This window comes from Schistocerca piceifrons, chromosome X (assembly GCF_021461385.2).
Source record: "Schistocerca piceifrons isolate TAMUIC-IGC-003096 chromosome X, iqSchPice1.1, whole genome shotgun sequence".
Classification (NCBI taxonomy): domain Eukaryota; kingdom Metazoa; phylum Arthropoda; class Insecta; order Orthoptera; family Acrididae; genus Schistocerca; species Schistocerca piceifrons.
Genome location: NC_060149.1, coordinates 705,872,334 through 705,898,767, shown reverse-complemented (window position 1 = coordinate 705,898,767; position 26,434 = coordinate 705,872,334). Strand labels below are relative to the sequence as shown.

General features: G+C 39.3%; 1 protein-coding gene across 1 annotated transcript in view; it reads left to right on the top strand.

Moving 5' to 3' along the window:
• The window catches only part of LOC124722628 (KICSTOR complex protein SZT2-like), a 727,281-nt gene that overhangs the window by 36,262 nt on the left and 664,585 nt on the right, over nucleotides 1–26,434 (top strand). Inside the window, exon 6 of the mRNA XM_047247762.1 lies at nucleotides 25,604–25,741. Within this exon, the coding sequence (XP_047103718.1) occupies nucleotides 25,604–25,741 (138 nt within the window). The remainder of the gene's footprint in view (nucleotides 1–25,603; nucleotides 25,742–26,434) is intronic.

Sequence of the window (26,434 nt, the reverse complement as noted above, 5' to 3'; positions counted from 1 at the left end):
CACCTCCACTTTTACTAAAGGTTAACAATAAAATGCATTGCTTCTGTGAATCAATGTCATTTTTGTTTTTCTGTTTCTCAGTTGCTTGAATACTGAGTTTATTAACCAAACCTTTTAGGCTACTCATTTCTAACAGTTTATGACATGAATTAAACTCATATATATAATACAATTAATATATAGTGGTTGGTTGTTTAACATTTCATACACCATTTAATTTTGTCAAGAAAATTAGTTAGAATTTCAGTGAGGGTTTTTTTAGTTTAGTTGCAGCCATTGGAGAACACTTCAGGTCTAATTTTTAACCAGGAAAAGAAAGTGTTGGTCCTTTGCTGAAAAAGTATAAAAGAAACATAGCCATCCATATTAGTTGTTTTAGTATATGATCATTAGGTATATGCAGTTGCTGGTAATGACAGTGAGACAAGCTTCACATGTTACAACATATTATTTAAAAAACTGAAGATTTTTGAGAGGGGTGAGATGATCGTACCGGTGCTGGTGAAAGAATTAGGAACAGACACATGACAACTGGGTGAATAGTGGCCCTGCTAGAGCAAGGTTGAAGAATAAGATCAGATGAAAACTGTTAAATATTTGTACATGAGAGAGGAAAGCTTCCATCCACAAATAAATATACAGGGTGATTATAATTAAAGTTAAACTTCCAAACTGCTGTAGAAATAACACCACTGGTCAGAATGATACCAAATTGCAACAGAGTATTATCGTAGAAGGGGGAAAACATATCACAGAAGAAAAATAAATAGTTACAAAATGTAACAGTAGATGGTGTTGAAAGCATCATAATTTAATGGTGCTCGACTACAAACGACAAATGAATCATACAACACTGCCTAAGGTGCACATTTGACGTTAAACTAACTGTACTACTCAGTGTGTGCATGGATGTACAGGTGTGATACTGTTAGTTATGTAAACCCATCCACCACGACAAGATCATATCACATCAGATGGGAAAAATCGGTTTTGAATTGTCCTGAGGCCAAAAACCACATAAAAAGCATCTATCAAAATCAAATTGGATTATTAATTTGCATGTGACTGGTGCAAAACATGTTCAATATGCTGTCCACCATTTTCTGCAGCAAGTTGAAATCAAGAAACAGCATGTTCCACAACTGATCGAAGTGTTTCCGGGGTCATGTTGAGAATGTGTTGTGCAGTGCATGCCTTCAATGCAGCTAAGTTTGCAATCGGAACACTGAACACAACATCTTCCAAATAGCACCACAGCAAGAAGTCGTACAGATGAAGATCAGGTGATTGGGACAGCCAGGCTGTTGGGAAATGGTGGCTGATAATTCTAGCGTATCTGAAATGGCACTTCAGCAGCTGCTAAACCAGATTTGCAATGTGCAGAGGTGTGCCATCTTGCTTAAAAATGATCACATCCACACTGTTGGAGAGCTGGAATGTCTTGGTTGTGCAAAAGACACTCGTAGTGCTTACCAGTGACAGTACAGGTAACAGGACCGGAAGCACCTGTCTCTTTGAAAAAAATATGGCCCTATGATAAATGGTGCCATAAACCCACATCACACAGGGACCTTTTCAAGGTGAAGTGGTACTGGTTGATTTGCGTGTAGATTTTCTGTTGCCCATATTCGACAATTATGTGTATTGACATATCTTCCATGGCCAATCATTGTCCACTTCCAAGTGAGCAAGAAATTCTAAAACAAAGGTCTCCCTTGCTGGCAGGTCAACAGGAAGCAACTCTTGCACATGTGTAATTTTGAATGTATAGCAAATACGGAAGTTCTGTAGGATTTTACACACCATGATCATGGGCATGTCCAATGTTCGGGCAATTCTCCGTGCACTAGACATTTGCACACCACCACTCGTCTCCTCATACATTGCTGTGGTCACTGCTTCCACTGACATCGAATCAATTCATTTCCTCTCTTTACCAGGTTGCACACCAAAAGAACCCATCTTTTCGAATTTCCGAATCATTTTCTCCAGACCCACAGCAGTCATCGGACCAACACCTATTTTCAAGCCCCTCAGTGTCTGGAACTTCTGCAGAGTGATGTGTGCACAGTCATCATTCTTGTAATACAGCTTTCCAAGCAGAGCACAATCATGCATTGAGACAATCATGGCAAATGTCACGGACATGAAAGGAGGAAAAGCCATGTGCCCGGCGTGTTTGTACCAGCTTCAGTGGTTCATGTGCATGACATATTTTGACACATCCAGTACCATCTATTGCTCAATTTTCAGACTATTTTTTTTTTCTTCCACACATTTTCCCCCTTCTCCGATAATATTCCATTGCAATTTCATTTCATTCTGACCAGTGGTGCTATTTCTACAGTATTTTGAAAGTCTAATTATAATCACCCTGTAGGTTTAGAAATTATCGCACTTGTGAAACTCAGTTTGTTCTTTTCTCGCACGATGTTCTGTGAATTGTGGATGAAGGGCAAGAGGCAGATTCCATATTCCTAGATTTCTGGAAAATGTTTGACACAGTGTCATACTGCGGACTGTCAACAAAAGTCCGAGCAACTTGAATAGGTTCTCAGACATGGGAGTGGCTTTTGAAGATTTTTCAGATAATCGAACCCAGTACATTGTCCTAGATGTTGAGTGCTCATTGGAGACAAAGGTACCATCAGGAGTGCCTCGGGGAAGTGTGATAGGACTTCTCATATTCACTGCATACATAAACACTATGGCAGATATGCTGAGCAGAAATCTGCAGCTGTTTGTTGATATCACTGTGGTATACAGTGTTGCCTATGAGTGTCTGACTGTAGTAGGATACAGGATGACTTGAGTAGAATTTCTGTTTAGTGAGATTAATGGTTGCTTGGTCTGAATGTAGGAAAATGTAAATTAAAGCAGATGAGTAGGGAAAACAGTCTTGTATTGTTGGAATGCAGTGTTAGTGGTGTGCTACTTGACACAGTCATATTGATGAAATGTCTAGGCATAAAGTTGTAAAGTGACATGTAATGGAATGAGCACGTAAGGTCAGTTGCAGGGAGGGTGAATGTCGACTTCAGCACATTGGGAGGCTTCTAGGAAAACGTAACTCATCCGTAAAGGTGAGTGTGTATAGAACACTATGTGAACCATTCTTGAGTACTGTGTGGGTGTTTGGAATCCCCACCAGGTCCGATTAAAGGAAGGCATTGAAGCAATTCAGAGGCATGCTGCAATATTTGTTATCGGTAGATTTCCATCAGCACGCGAGTGTTACGTAAGTGGTCAACAAACTCAAGTGAGAATCACTGGAAGGAAGAAGAATTTCTTTTCTTGCATCACTATTGAGAAAGTTTAGAGAACATGCATTTGTGACAGACTGTAGAATGATCCTTCTGCCACCAACATACATTTCAAGTAAGGACTGCTAAGACAAGAGAAATCAGGCATCTTACAGAAGCATATAGGCAGGTGTTTTTCCTTCACTCCATTTGCAGGTGGAATGGGAAAGATAATGACTAGCAGTAGTTAAAGGTACCCTCCACCATGTGCTGTATGGGGCTTGTGGAGTATGTATGTAGATGTAATAGTAGGCTGAAGTGAAAGAGTTACTCGATAGATAAATGAAAATAAATTTCTACTGATACAGAGGCATGGGAGAAATTTCCATAAAGATTTACTGTGGCATGGTGGTGAATGGAAAACGTAAATGGGAATAGACATAATTTAAGAAAATACTCTTGTTCATTTAAAGAAAAATGGAACAGGTGATAGGAAGAATACATAGTACGACAGTAATTCATTTAGAATTTGAATTAAGTAGTTCTTCGTGAAAAGTTGAGCAGGGGGGAGGGAGGAGGAAATTTCTGATATTTGGGGGACAATAAGTTATTTTTAGTGTAGTCAGCACATTTTAGTAGTTGAAAAAGCAGAAACACTATAGTGATTTGAAAAATTGGGATGTTGTGCATCAGACTTCGGGAGAACAGTGTGAAATGGGAAAAATCGGCTTTTTGAGGAAGATTGTAATGGAGGCAGATTGTAACGGAATCTGTAATTCTTCCCAGTTTTGAAAAACCCATTGTAGTTGTCTCACTTTGATCATGTAGCATTTTGGTATATGAACAAACAACTATGGAGATATTTTTAAAGAAATTGATGTTAATGGATTGTAAAGAAATATCAGTATGAGGATACATAAATGCATGATTCTAAGCCACAGTATGTCTGGTTTATGGGGTCATGAAAAAAGGGTTATGGACATTGAGGAATTGCCTTTTTGGATCAAATTTTGCTATAAGATAAATAAAATGCCTCAGAGGAATTTTTGAAAGCGTGGCATTTTGTTCTATGATTTACTGCAAATATGGAAGCATAACCTGATGGGACCATTGCAGTTACAAGAATTCAGTTTTGAGGCACAATGCATCAAAGGAGCGGATATTAAAATTACTTTTGCTTTGTCCAGTCTTCTAGACGACCTTGAGGATATACAGATACAGAGACCTCAAGGTTGGGCCTCAAATATATTAAACATTAGAAAAAGTAACCAGTAAATTTTTACAGTGAATAGAATACTTACTCTGCATCAGAGTTATTGAAAAATGGGCCATGAAAATGTTGCTAAGAAGACGTTCTTAAATGCCCAAAAGTTCAAGAAGCACACTCATATAAAACATCTGAGATTTTTATTTATATGCATATTTTTTGTATTGGTAATTCATTGCCCCTTACATTTGACAACACGTAAGCAGTAATTAATAACATGTAATAAATAGAAAATTTTGCACGTGTGTATGGGATTTGCAATCTAAAAGTAGAAAGTTTAGGTTTACCATCTGCAGTAGTATAGAGTACTTTACAAATGTTCTGAATTTCACAAATATTTTACTCTTTCTAGACCACAGGTGGATTGATTATGCTTACCTTTTACAAAATTATTATGAAGCAGTTAAAATCTTTTAATCCTGGATGAAGATTAAAATGGAAAGCAATAATATGCCCACTGTGTTATAACTTCCAGTTTTGCTTTTCTGGTTGTTAGTTATTACTTTGTCATGTGGACTTTTATCACGTAGTATTAATAAATTTCATTATGTGAGAGTGTTTTGAGATGTGTTGGTGATGTTGAAGTGGCTGCGCATGGAAGTCAGCAGGCATCGGCCATTGTGTGTTGCAGTTGTAGCCTGGCTGGACTACACACTTGGCCTTAGCAGCATTGACTCCTACTGTCATCACTTGTGTCCAGAAACAAGTGTTGATTGATCTCCAAGGACACCTGACTGGATAACGATATTCACGTGACCGCTTCCAGGGTGGGGAGGTATGCTGGTCCCAGACTGAATCTTCTTGGAGGATTAAAGTTGTGGGGTTGATCTGCTGGTTAACCTGGATGTGTTTTTTAGGCCGTTTCTCACATCCCACTAGATAAATCCATGCTGGTTCTTGTGTTCTGCCTCAGATACACACTATGCAAACATTTAGCACACTTTTGCACTGAATTTACTCTACACACAGAAAATTGGGTACACTGCTTCTATCCAGGGGGAGGGGTGGTGGGATAGGAAACTGATGACCTTCACTATTTGGTGCCCTTAAACACTCAGCAGCCTCCTAGCAGATGATGAAGTGCCTCTCATTAGGACGAGCAGCAAAGTAGGAAAATCTCTCCCTTAGCATTCTACAAAATTTCCTTGACCATATACTTACATCTAATTGTCCAGCTTGAATTTATCATCTCGGCAGTAAAATTATTTTTTAGTAACTTTCATTTCTGTTACTTACTAGTAAATGCACAGTTTCCAAACACATTTGTCTGGAGATGTTCCTAACTAATATTTAGTTGGCAATAACTGTAAAATTCCATACCCTGTCACTTGTTTAGTGTCTTTGACACTTCTGTTCCTCTAATAGCACTGACGAACAGGGCAACAACCACCCTCGGATTAAGTCCTTCAAGCCTGCACTTAAGTAGCTTTTTGGGAGACACCTGTAGTGTCACTAACTCACAAGATGCCTCTGCTTTTTCTCCCCATCTCCAGGGGACTGGGTTTCCACTGCACTGACACACATCTACATCCATAGTCTGCAAACCACTATGAAGTGCATGACAAAGTGTACCGCACGTTAGGCTTTCTTCCTGTTCCATTCACATGTGGGGCAGGAAAAAAATGACAACTTAAATGCCTTTGTGTGTGCTGTAGTTAGTGTAATGTCATGTTCATGGTTCTTCTGGGAGAAATGTGCTGGGGCTGCAGTGTTTTCCTACATTCCTCAGTTAGTACACGTTACTGAAATTTTGTAAGTAGGCTTTTGTGGGATAGTTGACATGTGTATTCAGGTGGCAGCTAATTCAGTTTTTTTTCATCATTTCTGTCATGGGTGGGTGGGTGGATGGATGCAAAACCATGATCACATTCATGGTGCTGGAATATTTTATAACTCCTGTTTTGGTCTCTTTACACAGTAAAAAGTACCCAATTTGCACATTTTACTCGCTGTTACTTCCGAATTGGAGAGAGAGAGCAATCTGTTCCTCCATTGTGAATTCACCATTTTTACTACGAGGTGCATTCAAGTTCTAAAGCCTCCGATTTTTTTTCTAATTAACTACTCACCCGAAATCGATGAAACTGTCGTTACTTCTCGACGTAATCGCCCTGCAGGCGTACACATTTTTCATAACGCTGACGCCATGATTCCATGGCACCGGCGAAGGCTTCTTTAGGAGTCTGTTTTGACCACTGGAAAATCGCTGAGGCAATAGCAGCATGGCTGGTGAATGTGCGGCCACGGAGAGTGTCTTTCATTGTTGGAAAAAGCCAAAAGTCACTAGGAGCCAGGTCAGGTGAGTAGGGAGCATTAGGAATCACTTCAAAGTTGTTATCACGAAGAAACTGTTGCGTAATGTTAGCTCGATGTGCGGGTGCGTTGTCTTGGTGAAACAGCACACGCGCAGCCCTTCCCGGACGTTTTTGTTGCAGTGCAGGAAGGAATTTGTTCTTCAAAACATTTTCGTAGAATGCACCTGTTACCGTAGTGCCCTTTGTAACGCAATGGGTAAGGATTAAGCCCTCGCTGTCCCAGAACATGGACACCATCATTTTTTCAGTACTGGCAGTTACCCGAAATTCTTTTGGTGGCGGTGAATCTGTGTGCTTCCATTGAGCTGACTGGCGCTTTGTTTCTGGATTGAAAAATGGCATCCACGTCTCACCCATTGTCACTACCTACGAAAAGAAAGTCCCATTCATGCTGTTGTTGCGCGTCGACATTGCTTGGCAACATGCCACACGGGCAGCCATGTGGTCGTCCGTCAGCATTCGTGGCACCCACCTGGATGACACTTTTCGCATTTTCAGGTCGTCATGCAGAATTGTGTGCACAGAACCCACAGAAATGCCAACTCTGGAGGCGATCTGTTCAACAGTCATTCGGCGATCCCCCAAAACAATTCTCTCCACTTTCTCGATCATGTCGTCAGACCGGCTTCTGCGAGCTCGAGGTTGTTTCGGTTTGTTGTCACACGATGTTCTGCCTTCATTAAACTATCGCACCCACGAACGCACTTTCGACGCATCCATAACTCCATCACCACATGTCTCCTTCAACTGTCGATGAATTTCAATTGGTTTCACACCACGCAAATTCAGAAAACGAATGATTGCACGCTGTTCAAGAAAGGAAAACGTCGCCATTTTAAGTATTTAAAACAGTTCTTATTCTCGCCGCTGGTGGTAAAATTCCATCTGCCGTACGGTGCTGCCATCTCTGGGATGTATTGACAATGAACATGGCCTCATTTTAAAACAAATACGCATGTTTCTATCTCTTTCCAGTCCGGAGAAAAAAAAAATCGGAGCCCTTAGAACTTGAATGCACCTCATAATAAATGGTAGTGAAGAATCTGTGAAATCATTATTTTTCAACACGTCCAATACTGCTGTTATTTCTTTTGTCTCCAGTTATTGAGTGGACAACTACTCCTGGTTTACAAACCAAACAGTTTCTTTTGTGGCTACATTGAGTAAGCATTTGCTGTGGGAATCATCATAGATATCATGTTGCTTGTTGAAAACATTTTGTCAGTTGTTTTAGAGCCAAGTGTGATGGACAAACATTAATGTGCAAATTCTTTACACACTTTGGCAACACAATTTTTTCCTATTATCAATTTACCATACTCGGTTTTCCATCACAGCCATCACAGTGCACACATTTTAGGTGATGTGTCCAATTTTGTTTCACCCTAGTGATGAGTAGCAACAATGGAAACGAGATAACAATTTTTCAGCTATTTGGCTACACATTGCTGTCATCTCTGCTTTCCTTTGCTTATGTGAAATGGGTCAGCCTGGGAAACTTTGTACACTCATATGTGCTAAACTGTTGAGGGGCTCTAAAAGCTAACAAAGTTCAACTACTGCAGAAATGTTGTCAACTATACAGTCTACTAAATATGAGTCAAAATCAGTTGAGAGTAAAGAAGAGGAACATGGAGCTGTAACATACTTAATAAGAAAAATGAATGACGGCTATAGTGACATAATTGGAGGTAAGTTCTTTCTATAAAGTGTTATGCAGAATAAGAGTCTTCATCTATTACAAAAATCTACATCTCCATCTACATAGATACTCCCCAAGCCACCGTACAGCACGTGGTGGAGGGTACCCTGTCATTTCTTTGCTATTCCTATCACTAATACAGTTATGGAAAAATGACTGTCTGTATGCCTTCGTATTAGCCCTAATTTCTCTTATCTTTGTGATTCTTAGGCGCAATGTATGTTGGTGGCAGTAGGATTGTTAGGCAGTCAGCTTCAAATACCAATTCTCTAAAATTGTGTTCCCGAAGCATATTTGTAACACTTACATGTTGTTTGAACCTACCAGTAACAAATCTAGCAGCCTGCCTATGAATTGCTTATATGCGTTCCTTTAATCCTACCGGTATGGATCCCAAACATTTGAGCAGTACTGAAGAGTAGGTCAGACCAGCGTCCTGTACACAATCTCCTTTACAGATTAACTACACATTCCTAAAATTCTCTCAGTGAACCGAAGTTGACCATTTGCTGTACCTACCACAGTCCTTACATGCTCATTCCATTTCATATTGATTTGCAACATTACGTCCAGATAGTTAAACGATGTGACTGTGTCAAGCAGGACAGTACTACCACTGTATCTGAACATTACGGGATTGTTTTTCCTACTCATCTGCATTAACTTAGATATTTCTACATTTAGAACTAGCTGCCATTAATCGCACCAACTTGAAATTTTGTCTGAATTATCTTCTATCCTCCTACAGTCACTCAACTTCGACACCTTACCATACACCACAGCATAATCAGCAAACTGCAGATTGCTGCCTACCCTGTACCCCAAATCATTTATGCATAGAGAGAACAGTGGCACTCATACTGCACTTCCCTGGGCCGCTTTTGACGATACCCTCGTTTCTGATGACTACTCGCCGTCGAGGACAACGTACTGTATTCTGTAACTTAAAAAGTCTTTGAGTCAGTGACGTATCTGTGAACTTATTACCCAGGGGCATCATGTCAAATGCTTTCCAGAAATCTAGAATCTGCCTGTTGACCTTCAACCATAGTTCGCAATATATCGTGGGAAAAGGGCAAGTTGAGTTTTGCATGAGTGATGCTTTCTAAAACCACGCTGATTTGTGGACATAAGCTTCTCAGTCTGAATAAAATGTATTATATTCGAACTGAGAATATGTTCAAGGATTCTGCAGCAAAGTGAAGTTAGGAATGTTGGTCTGTAATTTTTCAGGTCTGTTCTTTGACTCTCCTTATGTACAGAAGTCACCTGTGCTTTCTTCCAGTTGCTTGGGAGTGTGCACTGTGTGACAGATTCACGATAAATGCAAGCTAGGTAAGGGGCCAGTGCCATAGAGTACTCTTTGTAATACTGAACTGGGATTCCATCCGGACCTGGTAACTTATTTGCTTCCAAATTTTTCAGTTGTTTCTCTGTGCCAGGGATGCTTATTAGTATGTTGTCCATACAGGATTCTTTCTGATGATCAAATGATGGTATGTGTGTATGATTCTCCTGTGTGAACAATTCCTTGAATGTGAAATTTAAAACTGCGGCTTTCGTTTTGCTATCTTGAAGTGCCATGGCAGACTGGTCAACAAGGGATTGGATGGAAGCCTTAGACTTGCTTAATGATTCTCTCTCTGTCTGTCTGTCTCTGGGAGGAGCGTGGTGGAAATTCCTGTTTGCTCAGCCATATTTAGCTTTTTCCTAGTTTCGCTTAAAGCAGATGCTGGGATGGTTCCACTGAAATGGACGGATTTCCTTCTCCATCCTTTCCTATATGAGCTTGCGATCTCTCCCTCATGACATTATTTTGAAAGGGACATAAAACCCTAACTGTCCTTGCTTGTTATTGTATTAGTAGAAAACTGAGAATAATTTTAATGATGTGTCATGTTGCAAACAAAATACCATGACATGGAGGAATTTTGAGGCATGATAATGTACTTACTATTCTAAAGGATCATGGCTGATGGCACACCAGCATGCTAACCATCATTCTGTGGCAGTACCCCTATAACAAGGTACTGACACAGCACTTTCAGTTGGCTGTGGATGCCACTGCCGCCAGGCAGCAAAACAGCTCTGCATGAGGCTGCTACAAATAGACAGACTCAGTGACCTACCAGCAGCAAAGACTTTTGTGTGACAGAACTCAGTAGATGCCACACTGTCCACATAATCCAATGAATGCGGCGAGCCGTCACCATGTAACTGCCGGCTGTGTTCGCACTGCTGCCCCTACCTCACAGACACTGTATACACACCAGCTGGTTGCCACTACAGTACTTGATCAGTGTGCTGCCTCAGCAGCACATGGGGCTTCGGGAATGTCTGCCTCTGCTACACTGAGTACGAAGACAGAAATGCCATGCTGTACTCACCAGGTGAGGGTGTGCACTAGTGTCTGCTCGAGCTTGATGCAATAATAAAGAGTTTTACTGTAATTCGTGTCACCTACAATGGATCCTTGTCTCCCTCACCCCACTGATTGAACCTGCAATGCCCAGGTGGGAGAGCAGCTACACCATCCTGATGGACAAAAGAAACATTACCCGATCTCCCAGTGATGGACAATGTAACTGGTCTGTTACATATGAATGAGACATCTATAGGATGGCATGGTGATGAGTGGAATATAGCCTAGTATTGTTTTGATTAACTGAAGACATAGGTACTGTGTGGAAACTATGAAACTTTAACACAGGAGATGGAAAAACAATGTAACACAAAAATGTAATGTAATTGGCTTGTCATCAGCGCCAGGTTTGGTAAAGGTTGAGCAGGGCCTGTAACACTGATGAACAGTGAGGTCCCTGTTAGCAATATGCACTCATATTTTTTTCAAACATGATATTTTACACCCGGGTAATATATGAAGGTAACAACTAATAACAGTTTTTTCACTAATGTATGCACTAAGAACTGCTATGTACCGTAATTTGATTTTTGATCCTTAACTGCCCAACATAGTATCCATTGATCAAGATGCTCAGGCTACTTGACACAGTTAATTTGTTAGCTCAATTCACATTACAAGGAAAAACCATTCTTTGGACAAGTACCTGGTAAAAACCATGTGTTTCATTTACAATGCAAAGGTAGTTCTGATCATCAAAAACACCTCATAATACCGTTGTAGATGCATTAGCGATGTGTGCTTTTGGACTGTCATGTGTGAAACAGCCGTGGGTATTTTTGTTAGTTTTTAGTTCTCTGAAGAAAAGGCTGCAGTATATTGGTCACATACCTATCAGAAGTTTCATGGTTTGGTTGAAAGAGAGCAGTCCAGGAATTTATATTACATTAATTGCATGCCACAATCCTGTTTTCACATTGTGCAGAGCCTCTTGATGTAGCTGAAGAGAATTTTCAGAACTCCAGTGTCGATTGTTCAGCGAGTCCACATATCCCAATTATTGCAGACATGCTTCCTCAGAAAAAAAGATCATTTCAGGATCAACCTCTCCATAATGTACAGACTGTGGTTGCCAGTTTCAGTACGGATATTGAACAACAGTATCTGAATTGATCAGTTCATGCAATACTGCTATTTTGTCTGCGTTCAGTTTGAGTCTGTGTCCAGATGCTACTGATATAGCTGCCTGAAGTTGTGGTTGGTGCAATGATTTTCATGGAGCTTTTTTCGGGGTCACTCTTAACCTCTCAAGTCTATTCTCAGCTAAATCCAATGTGCTTTTGTCACAGTCCAAGGAAGAGCCAGAGTATATGCAGCAAGTGGAGTGTGCCTCCCCAGTATTGGTTCCCGTTCAGTGCCAGGCTCCATGCTTGTGTCATATGTGAAACACCCCATAGTAAAATATTGCTCCATGTTTTCTCTGTCTCATCTCAATAAGAAAATTGATAACCTACTGGGATGGCTATGCAGTAACATGTCAGGACAGTCAGAGCATGGAGGTGAATACTGTCATGATTTGAACCCACATTGTTCCGAATCAGTTTTTCTGGCAGCTCAAATATGTTTTTCAGGTGGTTATCCACATTAATCTGGGCACTGGTGGGCTGGATAAAGGCTTTCCCCTTAGTTACACTGTACATGAACAGTAAGAATAGGAAGAAACACATCTACATTAGAACAGTAAGACACAACAGTAAGACACAGTAGGTTTCAACACTCATTCAACCACCTGTAGATTAACTATTAGTCATCCTATTTAGACAGGACCTACACAGAATCATATTTATACAAAAGATGTTTGTATTGTAATAATATTTTAAAAATTCACCTCTGTTCTCATAAATACTGAAGAGAATCACACTTTGGTTCTCATGACATGTAACAGGCCCAGCAGTGTCCCAAGTCTGAAAAGCTGATTCAGTTTACCTATTATGAATAGTAAATCTCTCCTTCATAAAACAGAAATAAGATTTTTAGGCCATTACCTACTCAGGTTGTGCATGCAGTGAAAGTGATCAATTGGATGAAGGGGTTCTTACTCGGGTTTTCACTAAGTGGGAAGATCAAGGTAACTATTTTTCCCAGGTTTTAGCTATTGCTCAAATTACTAGCAAGTAGAATAGACAGTTACTCTCCATTTTTGGCATTGACTGTGCAGACTGTCTCGAAATTAACATAATAGTTGTGTGGGTAACCAATGTTTTGGCTGTGGTTGCAATGGTCTGCTCTAGTTCTATTGGTTTACTGTGATGGTGACAAAGAAGGCCACTACAAAAATGGTTGAAATGTCTGTGGCAGTTACTTTACAGTATGATATGGCTTTATATTCAAAAGACTTTTATGCTTACTGACTCTTTCCACGTAAGCCTATGTGCATACCTCAAAACTGATTGTAAATTATTACAGCTTACTTTAAATAGGAAAATAATTCATATAATAAACCTATAAAGTTTGGACTATTACACATCACATAGGACTATGCTACATAGTAAAATATAGTGACTTACAGATTGTGAAAACATGACCTGCTTTGTGCTTAGCAATCTAGCAATCCCTTGCTGTATAACTGTTCAGGGAGAGGAAATAAAAATGTTTCGCAATGACATTGTATTTCTGAGAGAGACAGCAGAGGACTTGGCAAGATCAGTAGAATAGAATGAACAGTGACTTGAAAAGAGGTTATAAAATAAACACCATCAAAAGTAAAACAATGGTGGGGGTGTAGTCAAATTGAACCAAGTAATGCTGAGAGAATTGGAGTATGAAATGAGACACACAAAATAGTAGATAAGGTTTGCTATTTGGGCAGAAAAAATGGACACGGGAAAACTGAAGAGGATATAAAATGTAGAGTACAATTGGCAAAAAAAGTGTTTTTGTAAAAGAGAAATATTTCAAAGCTGAATGTAAGTCTAAGTTTTAGGAAATCTTTTCTGAAAGTATTTGTCTGGAGTAGCCTTATGTGGCAGTGAAAAATGTTTGATAAATGATGCAGACAAGAGGAGACTAGAAGCTTTTGAAATATAGAGTTACAGAGGAATACTGAAAATTAGATGGATAGATAAAGAAATGTAGTACTGAATCAAACAGTATTGAAAATGGGTTTATGATACAACTTGACTAAAAGAAGGGATAGATTGATATTGTCCATCTTGAGGTGTCAAGGACTACTTTTTTATTGTAAGAAGTGTGAAAGATGAAAATTGTTTATGGAGATCAAAGCTTGACTACAATAAGTAGGGTCAAGAGGACATAGGCTGCAGTAATTATGCAAAGATGGAGATACTTGAGTGGGATGGACAAGCATGGAGATACATGCATCAAATCAGCCTTTCAGCTGAAGACCACAATGATACCCATAATGTCATGATACTTCCTCTTTTTGAGAGCACCGATTACTTTACAAATGTACCAGATACCTTCAGTTATGTTTTTTCATGAAGATAAGAAAACTTCTGTCTCTTGCAACTGAAATTTATTTTTGAGTTCCAGAAATGTTTCGCCTATTCATGTTAGGCATCTTCAGTGGTCTGTGTCAGCTGCTCTTGGTCTTGTAGCTAGCATTGCTGACTCTCAATCACAGAACCCCGATTTCGATACCTGGCTGAGTTTGGAATGGTCCACTCAGGACTGGGGGCATGTGTTGTCATCGTAATCATCATCATCATCATCATCATCATCATCATCATCGATGGGCAAGTCGCTGAAATGGTGTCAGATAAAGAGACTTGCATCAGGCAGCTGAATTCCCAAGAAGGAGAATCCCAGCAACAAATTCCATATGCACATTTCATTTCATTGGTCTATAATATCCACAGAATTATTTTATTATACATATTTTAGAAACGTAAACCATGTGCATTTAGCACATATAGAGTAACATATGGCAGGATGAACAAGACACAAAAATGAATCTAAGTAAAATACACAAACATATAATTGTAAATAGAAATAGCTAGATCCAAACAAAGTGCCAAAGAATCACATAAAGATATATAATTAAATAATTTAATATGTATTATAGACCACTGAAGATGCCTAACATGAATAGATGAACTATTTTTGGTACACAAAAATAAATTTCTGTTGCAAAAGATGAAAATTTTTGTATCTTTCTAATAAAACATAATTGAAGTTATTGTTAGCAACTGAGTAAAATGGCTGCAAATATTAATAATATTGTTACCTGGTACCATTAAAAAGTAGTTACTCCAGTATTATCCTAGATAAAAATCTATTTATTGTTTACCATGGAGAAAATCACTCATCCTATAATGTACTACTTTTCAAAAACCCACTTTTAATACCTTAAACCATTTTCCAAGACACCTGGTATATAAACACCAGTATCTGTTAGATGCAGGGAGGTTGCACATTTTTTTCCCCAGTTTGGAACCCTTATCAAATTGCATTACCACATGACACAGTGAAGGGCTTGACAATTGATTTGCTTAATCTGTGTGAGGGCATCACAGAAATACTGGAGAAATGCTGCTGTGAGATGTAGAGAGACATTAGAAAAAAAAACCAGAAATACTCTAAAAGTTCTGAGGGTGGCCATTCCAAGATATGTCATTAAATATATTAATTTCTCCAGTGTACATCATCTATTGAACCACTTTTAATAAGACTAACATTATTGTAATGACTACCGGAGTACCCAGCATTGCATGGGTATGTATTTATTCCAATCTTCTGTTAGTTCATCTCCTCCTTCACCCTTTCTCTTTCCTCCCCCTCCCTCTTTCTCCTCCTCCTCCCCCTCCCCTTTCTCTTTCCTCCCCCACCCTCTTTTTCCCCTTCCCCCTCCCCTTTCTCTTTCCTTCCCCTCCCTCTTTCTCCTCCTCCCCCTCCCTCTTTCTCCTCCTCTCCCCCTCCCCCTCCCCCTCCCCCTCCCCCCCCTCCCCCCTCTATTCATGTCCTTCTCTCTGTCCATTTCCTCTCCCCTCTCTCTCAGTCCATTTCTTCTCCCCCCTCTCTCAGTCCATCTAATCCTCTTACATTTCCTTGTCCATCTCTTTCTCTCCCTGTCTCAATCCATCTCTTCTTCCCCCTGTCTCTGTCTCTCTCTTCCTCTTTCCTTTGTCCATCTGCTCCTCCCCCTTCTGTCCATTTGCTCCTTTACCCTATGTCCAGCTCTGCCTCCCCCATCTCCTTCTCATCCCCTGTAGGTCGATCTCTTCCTTCCCCTCCCCCCTCCCTCTCCTCCTCTTCCATTTCTCTGACAATTTCCCCCATTCCCCTCTCTCTGTCCATCTCCTCCTTCCCCTTATCTGTGTCCATTTCCCCATCTCCCTCTTTGTCTGTCCATCATCTCCTACTCCTTTCTCTGTCCATGTTATCACCCCCACCCCCAATAGCAGATTGCTGGTTCCTACCTTCACAGTTGGTGAGAAAAAGTTTTGTAAAGGTTTGAAATTGTGTAATGTTTGTTGCAAGTTACTAAGTGCTCTCATTCGCAAATACTGGACAAATAAAGTCTGAGTATTTGTGGATCATGGGCTATACTTCTTTTTCACCCCCACCCCTTTGATAGGTAGGTGATTCTTACCCCCACAGCACTTCTTTTCAGGAAGTGATATGTGACCAAGTTTGGTTCAAGTTGGTAGAATGGTTTCGGAGGAGATGTGGAACATAAATACATACATATATTTTTATATTATGTATGAATTATTTGAACTGGACTCAAACCTGGGAGCTTTGCCTATCATACCAGCTCACATTCCTCTGCAGAGTGAAAAGTCATTCTGGATTATTATTATTGTTATTATTATTATATTTTTAACTTTATCATCATTACAAAAACAATTTTCTCTCTGCACAGTGTAATACTTTTTGTTTATTTATTTATTCTTTCATTAATTCATCCAAGAATCATTTTACAATGATATAGGATACAATAAAAAGTAAATATCGCAAAGGTACACACACATAGAATGCATAAATATGTTTTTAGGACAGTACTTGTGGTCGGCCATTGCCTAGGTAGAGAGTCTGTCTTGGCATTTGCGTGAAATGATGTAGGAAAATCTAAGTCAGGATGACCAATGCCCTTGCACCAGTGGTAACACTGGTTCCCTTCAGATCACTGAAGTTAAGCGGTGTTGGGCTAGGCTAGCACTAGGATGGGTCACAGTCTGTGTTGGCTGAGCACTGTTGGCAAGCATGGTGCTCTCAGCCCTTGTAAGGCCACTTGAGGACCTACTTGATTGAGAAGTAGCTGCTCTGGTCACAAAAACTAACAGGGGCGGTAAAAGTGGTGTGCTGACCATGTGTCCCTCCATATCCGCATCCAGTGGTCCTTATGGGCTCAGGATGATAGGGTGGTAAATCAGGATGACAAACTCCGTCCTCCTGAATATGAGATCTGTGTCTCAACAACTGCACTGCCACATTTGGTTTACCCCTATTGTACAATATTCTTTTGATTCCACAAGATAACTTATAAAACATAGTTTTTAATTGTATCTCTGCACAAACTATGGACACTCGCTGGTGACTCCGAGACCATGAACATGCCTTGCATTCCCTTCAGTCCCTTTGAAAACTGATTCCAGCCCCATAAACATGCTGCTTCTATGGCTAATGCACGTCTCCACGTCTGTTCAGTCTGCCTGAAAAATGAGTTGGCATCCTCCCCATGAAGAATAAGGTGTTGGACTCAGGAGAATGGTAAGACATTACTGTCATGCACTATAGATCTTGGCACAAGGTTTTCTGGTAACAGCACTATGTTGTTGTCATGTATTGTAATGTGACAGGGTATTGGAATTTCCCCCTTTCATTATTAACTAGCACTTCGAATCCTCTAAGCAACTTTTAATTTTGTGGCATACATTACTTATGAAATATATTTTAGCTGTCTTTTTAAATGGATATATGTTAGTAATCTTTTTCATCTCCTTGGACAGTTTATCATACAATTTTATTCCCTGATAGGAAATGCTGTTTTGAGGTTTCTTTGTTTATTATTTTCTTGCTAAATGTGAGCCCAAATTTGCTCTTGTTCCACAATTGTACCACTGTTAGTGAACGACTTACCTGTATGTATCTATTGGCAAGAGCAATGAGAGATCCTGCAGTAGTTGCACACTAAAAAAATTACTCAAAATTACTAAGAAAAGTTATTAAAAAACCAAAGAACATGCGCATTAAATCAGAAATCAGTAATTCTGACAACAGAACTTAAGGCTATACGGAATGGCGCGAAACAAGAGACAGGACACTCATTCAAAAAAGAGGATAACATCACTACTGCATTAAATGGAAGCACTGTAAATTATGAATCACAGGTAGCAAATGTATTTAATAATCATTTATTAAATAAATCAAAAATATAGGGACAAACAACTGATACAAGAGAAAAATCATAGCAGTATGTTGAAAAAGTAACTCTTATAAAATTACCAACTTTGCCTTCTGAAACAAAGAAAATTATGTATTCTCTCAAAAATAAAAGTTCATCTGGGTTTGAAGGTGTTTACAGCAGCATACTAAAGATTAGTTCCATATAATAAGCCCTGTCTTATATGAAATATGTAATACATCACTAACTTAAGGTATTTTTCCAGAGAGATTGAAATATGCCATTGTTAAAACCATCTGTAAGAAAAGTTATAGGTGAGATGTCAGTAACTATTGACCTGTTTCACTATTGACCTCATATTCAAGAATATTATCCCAATTGAGCAACTGTAATATGCTCTGTAAATCATAGTTTGGATTTCAGAATATCATTTACACATTCACTCACCAAATTTTACAGGTATTAAATAACAAAATAGCATTGATTGGTTTTTTTCTGTGATCTAGCTAAGGAATTTGACTGTGTGATTGCAATAATCTCTGAGATAAACCGAGTTTTATGGGATTGATGGCATGGCCAACCAATTGATAATGTAATTTCTAACTAAAGGAATGCAGAAAGTTGCACTTAGTAATTCAACCAGATGTAAGGAGGGATGATTCTTCTATCCAGGGAAAAATGATTTATGGGGTTCCACAAGGCTCAAGATTAGGTCCACTATTGTTTCTCATATATGTAAACGTTCTTATGTCTAATCACAACAAGCAGATTGTAATCGATCCAAGCATACATATAGAAACAGAAGAAACGGTAAACAAAGTTCTTAAAACTATCATTAACTGATTTTCTGTGAATGATCTCACTCTCAATTTTAAAAAGACGTGACATCCAATTCTACACATCTAAGGGTACTACCCCAATGATAAGTGTAACAATTGGTGAAGAAATAATAAATAGAGTGCAAACTTCTAAATTTTTAGTTGTCCATATCAATGAGAATTTAAATGCAAAGAAGATTTTTTTTTAACTCCTAAAACAACTTAGTTCAGCCACATTTACACTTAGAATCACTGCAAATCTTGAGGAGAGACAGATCAGTAAGTTGACATTTTTGCATATTTTTCATTCAATGATGTCAAATAGAATAATGTCCTGGGGTAACTATATCATTAAGAAAGAAGGTCTTCATTGTTATGGCCTTTTCCTCAAGTTTAAAAACTTTACCCATATTTTGTGTCTTTAATCCACAGAAAAGAACCCCCATAGCTAAGAATTGCGTGTATGTAGGAATAATATGTCATCACAAGACCTTGGCTGTTACAAATCGATGGTAGAACCCTAAGAGTGTAGCATGCTGATGACATTCTTTTTACCAATATCTTTGTGTGTTCATTTCAAGTGACAATCAGAACTTTGCGTTTTTCACACAACTTGAAGCTTTATTGTCTGTGCTTAACTTGCTTCTATGACTGAGATTGTTAATGTATGCCGTGCAGCGGCACGGGACTCGGAGGTAAGTTGGTTTGAAGCCTGCTGGTGGATGAAATTTTCATTGCCAGTATTTGGCTGGCAAAAAGAGAGCTGGTGATGTAAAATTCGTAAATCACCAGTTTTTGTGCCAATGCCCTGGATTAAATTCCACCAAACCTTTTCACAGTGTCTCATGAATTGAGGACACATGACACTGTTGATTGTGATCCATCCATTGGATGGGGATGTTAATCTTGTCAGCTCCCATAATGCTATTTGAGAGGTCAGGCTATGAGTCAGCACTGGGTTTCACTCTCTCCTTTCTCTCATCATCATACAACACTAACATAATACTGCACTATACACACATCTACTCCACTCACCTACACTCTGCAAATACATGTACAACACAGCTCTCTCATAACTCCAAATAAAGGGACCAATGTATGTAGAGGAAGGACACCCTTTGGAATTTAGTGGTTGAACCCTCCCGGTAGAATTTTCCAGCTAAAAATGCCATATGACATTTAATTTCATGTAATCTGTGCTTAATGGAACAGAGTTGTTTTCCCTCTTGGTGATGAAGTGCATGTTGTATGTTTTGTTTATATTCAATGTTAATTTATTACCTACTGTCCAATTGTAAACCTCTTTGATGGTAGTGACGTCACTGTCATCAGCAAAGATAACTTTTTCTCTGTGTCTTATACTGCCTGGAAAGTCATTGCTGTGTGTATTAAGAGCAGAATTTGATTCAGTATACTATCTTGATGCACACCTGTGTATATATGTTTCTTGTTTGACACTTGTTTCGTTAAAAGCAGATATGTGAACTCTCGGTGTTTTTTTTTTTTTTTCACCATACTTTTCCATGGAAGACTGGAACCACTCATTTGCTATTCATCATACTCCTAGTGCTTCTAGTTTGTTTAGTGATATTTTATGGCCAGTAGTGTCAAAAGCCATGGCCAAGTCTAAGACTATGCCTGTGAAACAGTCATCTTTGCCTAGATCCTCAAGTACCATTTTCGTGAACTCTGCAGTGAACAATATTGTACTTCTTCCACATTGTAAACCAAACTGTGCTCTGCTAGAAGGTTGTATTTATGCCTGTAACTAATTATTCTGTCTTTTGTGACTTATTCAATTAATTTTGAGCACACTGATGTTCTCTGTAGGTAGTATTTCCAAAAGCATGCCTAACCAAGGCAACTAATGTAAAGGTATAAAATAAAGAGTAAAACATCTTTATATTTTTATGCTGTAACTTGACAGTTTTATATTTTTGTACTTTTGCTTTACATTTAAAATATTGCTGCATGCAAAATGTCATCCTACGTGGTGTAGCAGCTATAGTCGCCGGTTGGTGACAATGGTTGATTCCTGCAGTTATTTATCATTTTAAGATTTGTGCTTTCTAGAAGATTCTGGGACTTACTTATACTCCCTTTGTCAGAAAAGTTCAAGGACAGGTTTTTAATAAAATAGAACATTGCACTTACGAGGTAATGAACCTAGCTCTTCATCGAAGTAGTCCCCTTGACTATCTCTACACAGCTGCCAGTGTTTCTGGAGATCTTGGAAGCAAGCAGGAAAATTTTCACAGCAGTGCTTGTAAGCTCATTTGTCACAGTGTGATAGATGCCTGTGATATCTCGATGAAATGTTTTGTTTCAGTCACCTTTTCACTTGTGGAAACAAAAAGAATCACAATGCGAGAGGTTGGTTGAGTATGGCAGATGTGGGATGACAGTGACAGAAATTCTGGCCAGGTACTCGATAACAGATAAAGCACTATGGGGTCTTGCATTGTCGTGCAGTAAGAACCAGTCCTGAGAATTCCTGGGAATACTAGAAGTCAGGGCAGCGATGCCAAATTGCGTTTTGAAACGTTTCAAGATTTTGATGTAAAGAATTTGGTTCACTGTTTGACCTGGAGGAACATACATATCGTGAACTAATCCTTTACAACTGAAGAGTGCAATCAGCATTGTCTTTATTCTCAAAGGTTGTCATTTGACTATTTTGAGTCTGGTGATCCATGAATCCACTATCCCGCACTCCATGAATCCACCATTCTGCGCTTTGAAACTTTGTGTGAAGATCATACTGGTAGCACAGACTTTCATCCCCAGCCATAATCTTTGACAGAAATGTGGGATCACATCCAGCTCTATCCAGTAGTTCCATAGAAATTCTTTGTCTTTCCTCTTTCTGTTCATCTGTTAGTGTGTGAGGGATGAGTTTTGCATTAAGTTTCCATTTCCATAAATATTTGTTTAAAATCTTATGGCAACCATCACAATTCAAATTAACTTCTTCCAATATTGCACGCACAGTTACGTGACGGTCTTCTTGCAATAACTGCCTTACACGCTCAACGTCTGTACTATAGATGGGTGCCCAGCTGTGGGATCATCTTGCACTGAATCTCTGCCTTCACAAATCCTTTTGTGCCACTCGAAAACACTATTTCATTAAAGCGCCTTGCCCGCATATGCTTGCTCAATCATGGTCCACGTTTCATTAGAGGTTTTCCCGATCTTCATGAGCTAAATGCGGAACTTAATGTTCACTCTTTGCTCACAATTGCCATCAATTGTGTCACTGTAACTATTGCGCCAAGAACCCAAACAGTGTGTTGCTAAGCACAACCCAGCAACCTAGTGAGTTTGCATGGAAACATGACCAAGGTCATTTTAAGGACACAAACCCACCAGGTAACACACAAACATTTCTTACTCTTTAGTATTTCAAACTCAGAAATAAAAAAAAAACTGTCCTGGAACTATTTTGACAAAGGGAGTATTTTTGGGATACTGTAATATGGTAGAACATTCTTTATATGTATAAACAGGAGGACTTGCTGCTGAGGCAGGAAGTACAGATCTGTGTATGCTTCATGTGTACTCAATAAATGTGCTGTCAGTGTGAAATGTTCGTTGTGGTTGATGGCTATTTCCTTTCAAGTGATACTGTATTATGGATTCTATGTTACAAAGTTTAGTGGCTACACTGGCTAAGTTATATGTCGATACCACCTTAGCTCTGACAAAGCAGTGCAAATGCCGCTGCCTTCGTGGGCAGGACCACACATACCAAATAATTGTTGAGTCAGATGCACATCAGCTAGCAGTAATGTTTTCAGATGATGCTGGCCAGGATCTGACTAAATAGCTAAAGGGTTTTGACTGTGTCACTAAGTGCAACAGGTGGGATGACATGACCTACCTTGCCAGTGTCTACTTTTACTTGAATGCTACCACCCAAGAGTGATTCATCAACAATGTGGAAATGCTCAAGAGCCGGAAAAAATTTCAGATGGAAATTAGGAGACAATTAGCGTATACACACCGAAGTGCCAAAGAAACTGCTATAAGCATGTGTAATCAAATACAGAGATATATAAACAGGCAGAATACGGTGCTGCGGTCGGCAACGCCTATATGAGACAACAAGTGTCTGGTGCAGTTGTTGGATCAGTTACTGCTGCTATAATGGCAGGTTATCAAGATTTAGGTGAGTTTGAACATGGTGTTATAGTCGACACACAAGTGATGGGACACAACATCTCCGAGGTAGCGATGAAGAACTTTCCCATACGACCATTTCAAAAGTGTACTGTGAGCATTAAGAATCCAATAAAACATAAAATCTCCAACATCACTGCTGGAAAACGATCCTGCAAGAACAGAACTAACGACAACTGAAGAGAATCATTCAGTGTGACAGAAGTGCAACCCTGCCGTAAATTTCTGCAGATTTCAATGCTGGGCCATCGAGTGTCAGTGTGTGAACCATTCAACGAAACATCATCAATATGAGCTTTCAGAGCTGAAGGCCGACTGATGACTGCATGACACAAAGCTTTATGCCTCACCTGTGACAGTCGACTCCAACATTGGGCTCTTTATGACTGGAAATGTGTTGCCTGGTCGGACAAGTCTCTTTTCAAATTGTATTGAGTGCACTGACGTGTACGGGTATGGAGACAAACTCATGAATCCACGGAGCCTGCATGTCAACAGCGACTGTTCAAGCAGGTGGAGGCACTGTAATGGTGTGGGGCATGTGCAGTTGGAGTGATATGGGACCCCTGGCATCTAGATACGACTCTTGACAGGTGACACATATGTAAGCTTCTTGTCTGATCACCTGCATCCATTCATATCCATTGTGCATTCCGACAGATGTTGGCAATTTCAGCAAGGACAATGCAACATCCCACATGTCCAGAATTGCTACAGAGTGGCTCCAGGAACACGCTTCCGAGTTTAAACACTTCCGCTGGCCACCAAATTCCCCAGACATGAACATTATTGAGCATCTTGTAACATGGTGTTCAGAAGAGATCTCCACCCCCTCATACTCTTACGGATTTATGGACAGTCCTGAACCCTGCAGGATTCATGGTGTCAGTACCCTCCAGCACTACTTCAGACATTGGTAGAGCCCATGCCACATTATGTTGCGGCACTTCTGCATGCTCATGGGGGCCCTACACAATATTAGGCAGGTGTACCAGTTTTCTTTGACTCTTCAGTGTAAAAGATGTCACCACAACTGGGTCTTCATTAGATGGTGACAGCAAATTGAGGCAGTGCACTTGAAAAGTGTACAAGGAAGGATTTTCAACATATTTCTAAATATTGTCCTGATGACAGTCATGTTCGAAGACCATCAAGATCTTGCATTGATAATATGACAAATAGCCAGAGATAAAAGATTTTTTGACATCTGTTGGTGTTGAATTCGTACAGCCAAAAGTAACGGCGATGAATCTCAAACCCAGTCTCCCAGTGAAGTGTCATTATTAATTCAAAAGAGATTTGCTGATCATCGATACTGATCTCTTCAAAACAGGCCGTAATGGAAGAGTGGTGTTAGAAACCACCAGACTTGTGCTACAACCATCAGTGAAAGTTCTTGATGACACAAATACAGCCAACTCCTTCACCAGTTTGATCAGCATACAGAAAAATACACACATGGAGAATGTAGGACAGTACACCAGTATATTTTCATTATGTACACCCTGGATATGTTGTGTCCTAGCATAAAGAAAGAAGAATAGTGTTCAGCGACTATTCCACAAGAAGAAATCGAATGAAAAGGTAGTCCTATGCTTGCCAGATAACTACAGCTGACCTGCAGGGTGAAGCCGTCACTGTTTACATCACTTTCAAAACTACTACAACCATTCCCTGCTATTATATGCAGGTTCCAGCCACTTGCCCAGTCACCAAAATCAGAGAAATTAAATGAAGCAGTCATTTGTGGATATCAGGCCATCACAGCTGAAAGTCCTTAATGGGCAGCAGTTGCTGATGTGTTGTGAAATCACATCAGTGATCAACCTGTTCGGCTAATAGTCAACTCCATGCCATCATATTCTCCTTTTTCTGTTTTGTAATTTGTATTATAAAATACCATTATCTTAATGAAAGTGCACTTGAAACCTGCTCCTCTCATATGCAATAAGATGATTGCTCAAAGATGTATTTTCATTTAATTATAGATTACAAGAGGTATAATACATGTAACTATCTTTTACCCATACTGCACACTACAACTTGAGCATGTAGCATTGAATTTTTTAGTTAATTTGTGTCATACCACATTTATCTTTTTTTCTTGTATGAAGTAGAGTGACTTTATTGATAGTGTTGATTTACATCTTTTAATGTAAGTGCTGCCCCACACTTTATGGTAATCTTGGGAAAGTTCTGACAACAAAGAATATTGCAGCTGGTCCGTACAAAACTAGTCACTCATATGAAAATATGACAAGCTGAAAAAATTCTTAATTTTAAATATATAGTTGAATAATGGTTGATGTGCATGCACAGTCAAGTAAAAATTTTTGAAAATTGTTCCAGGTGCTGGTTCAAGGCTGGGAAATTACTGAAGAAAATTTAGAAATATTTCTTAAAACTGTTCAACAGCAGCTTCTGGAGCTAGAAAACATTGTGGCCGAAGTAGCGGGTATTGCATATGAAAGAGTGGAAACAATTAGAGTATGTAATGTAGTTACTAGAATCAGTAATTGAAACAACTTTACCTTGTGCTTATATTTTCGTGAGAAGTTTTAGAATTGTTGTAGGAGAAGGCAACAGCTCATTGTATGGGGAGGATGAGTGTAAAGGTGCATCGGAGGAGGTCGTTGACCACTGTAGCTCAGCTATTGAACTTGGGTTCACTACCTTTCTTGGGTGATTGACATGTTCAACAGAGCAAGTTTCATAGTCGAGCTACTGAAAGTAGCACCCTTTTTTATATGCCGATGCACTACCCCTGCAGTTTCTGTATGGTGAATGGTTGTCTTTACTCATACCAATTTTCTCTGTAGAATAAGAAACTGTGTGATTCATATGTTGGCAGTGCCGTTTCCTTACATCTAACATAATAATGAACTTTTGTGCTATCTTCTTTATGCATACACTTCAAACTAATATAATTTCTTTTCCACAACACACTCCATGTGTCTTTTCACCAGCTATCAGTACCAAATGGCAATTATTTTTACTTTTACTTTGTAGGTTCATTTATAATGATGTGCAGTATTTATTGTTTCATTTTTAATAATGATATACAATATGCAATTGAGTTGTACGCATGACTGTGGGCTGACCACGAGGAGCACTCAGAAGTAAACATAAAATTGCAAACTTCTCAAAGCATGAATTTCTACAGACAGAAATGAAGAGATG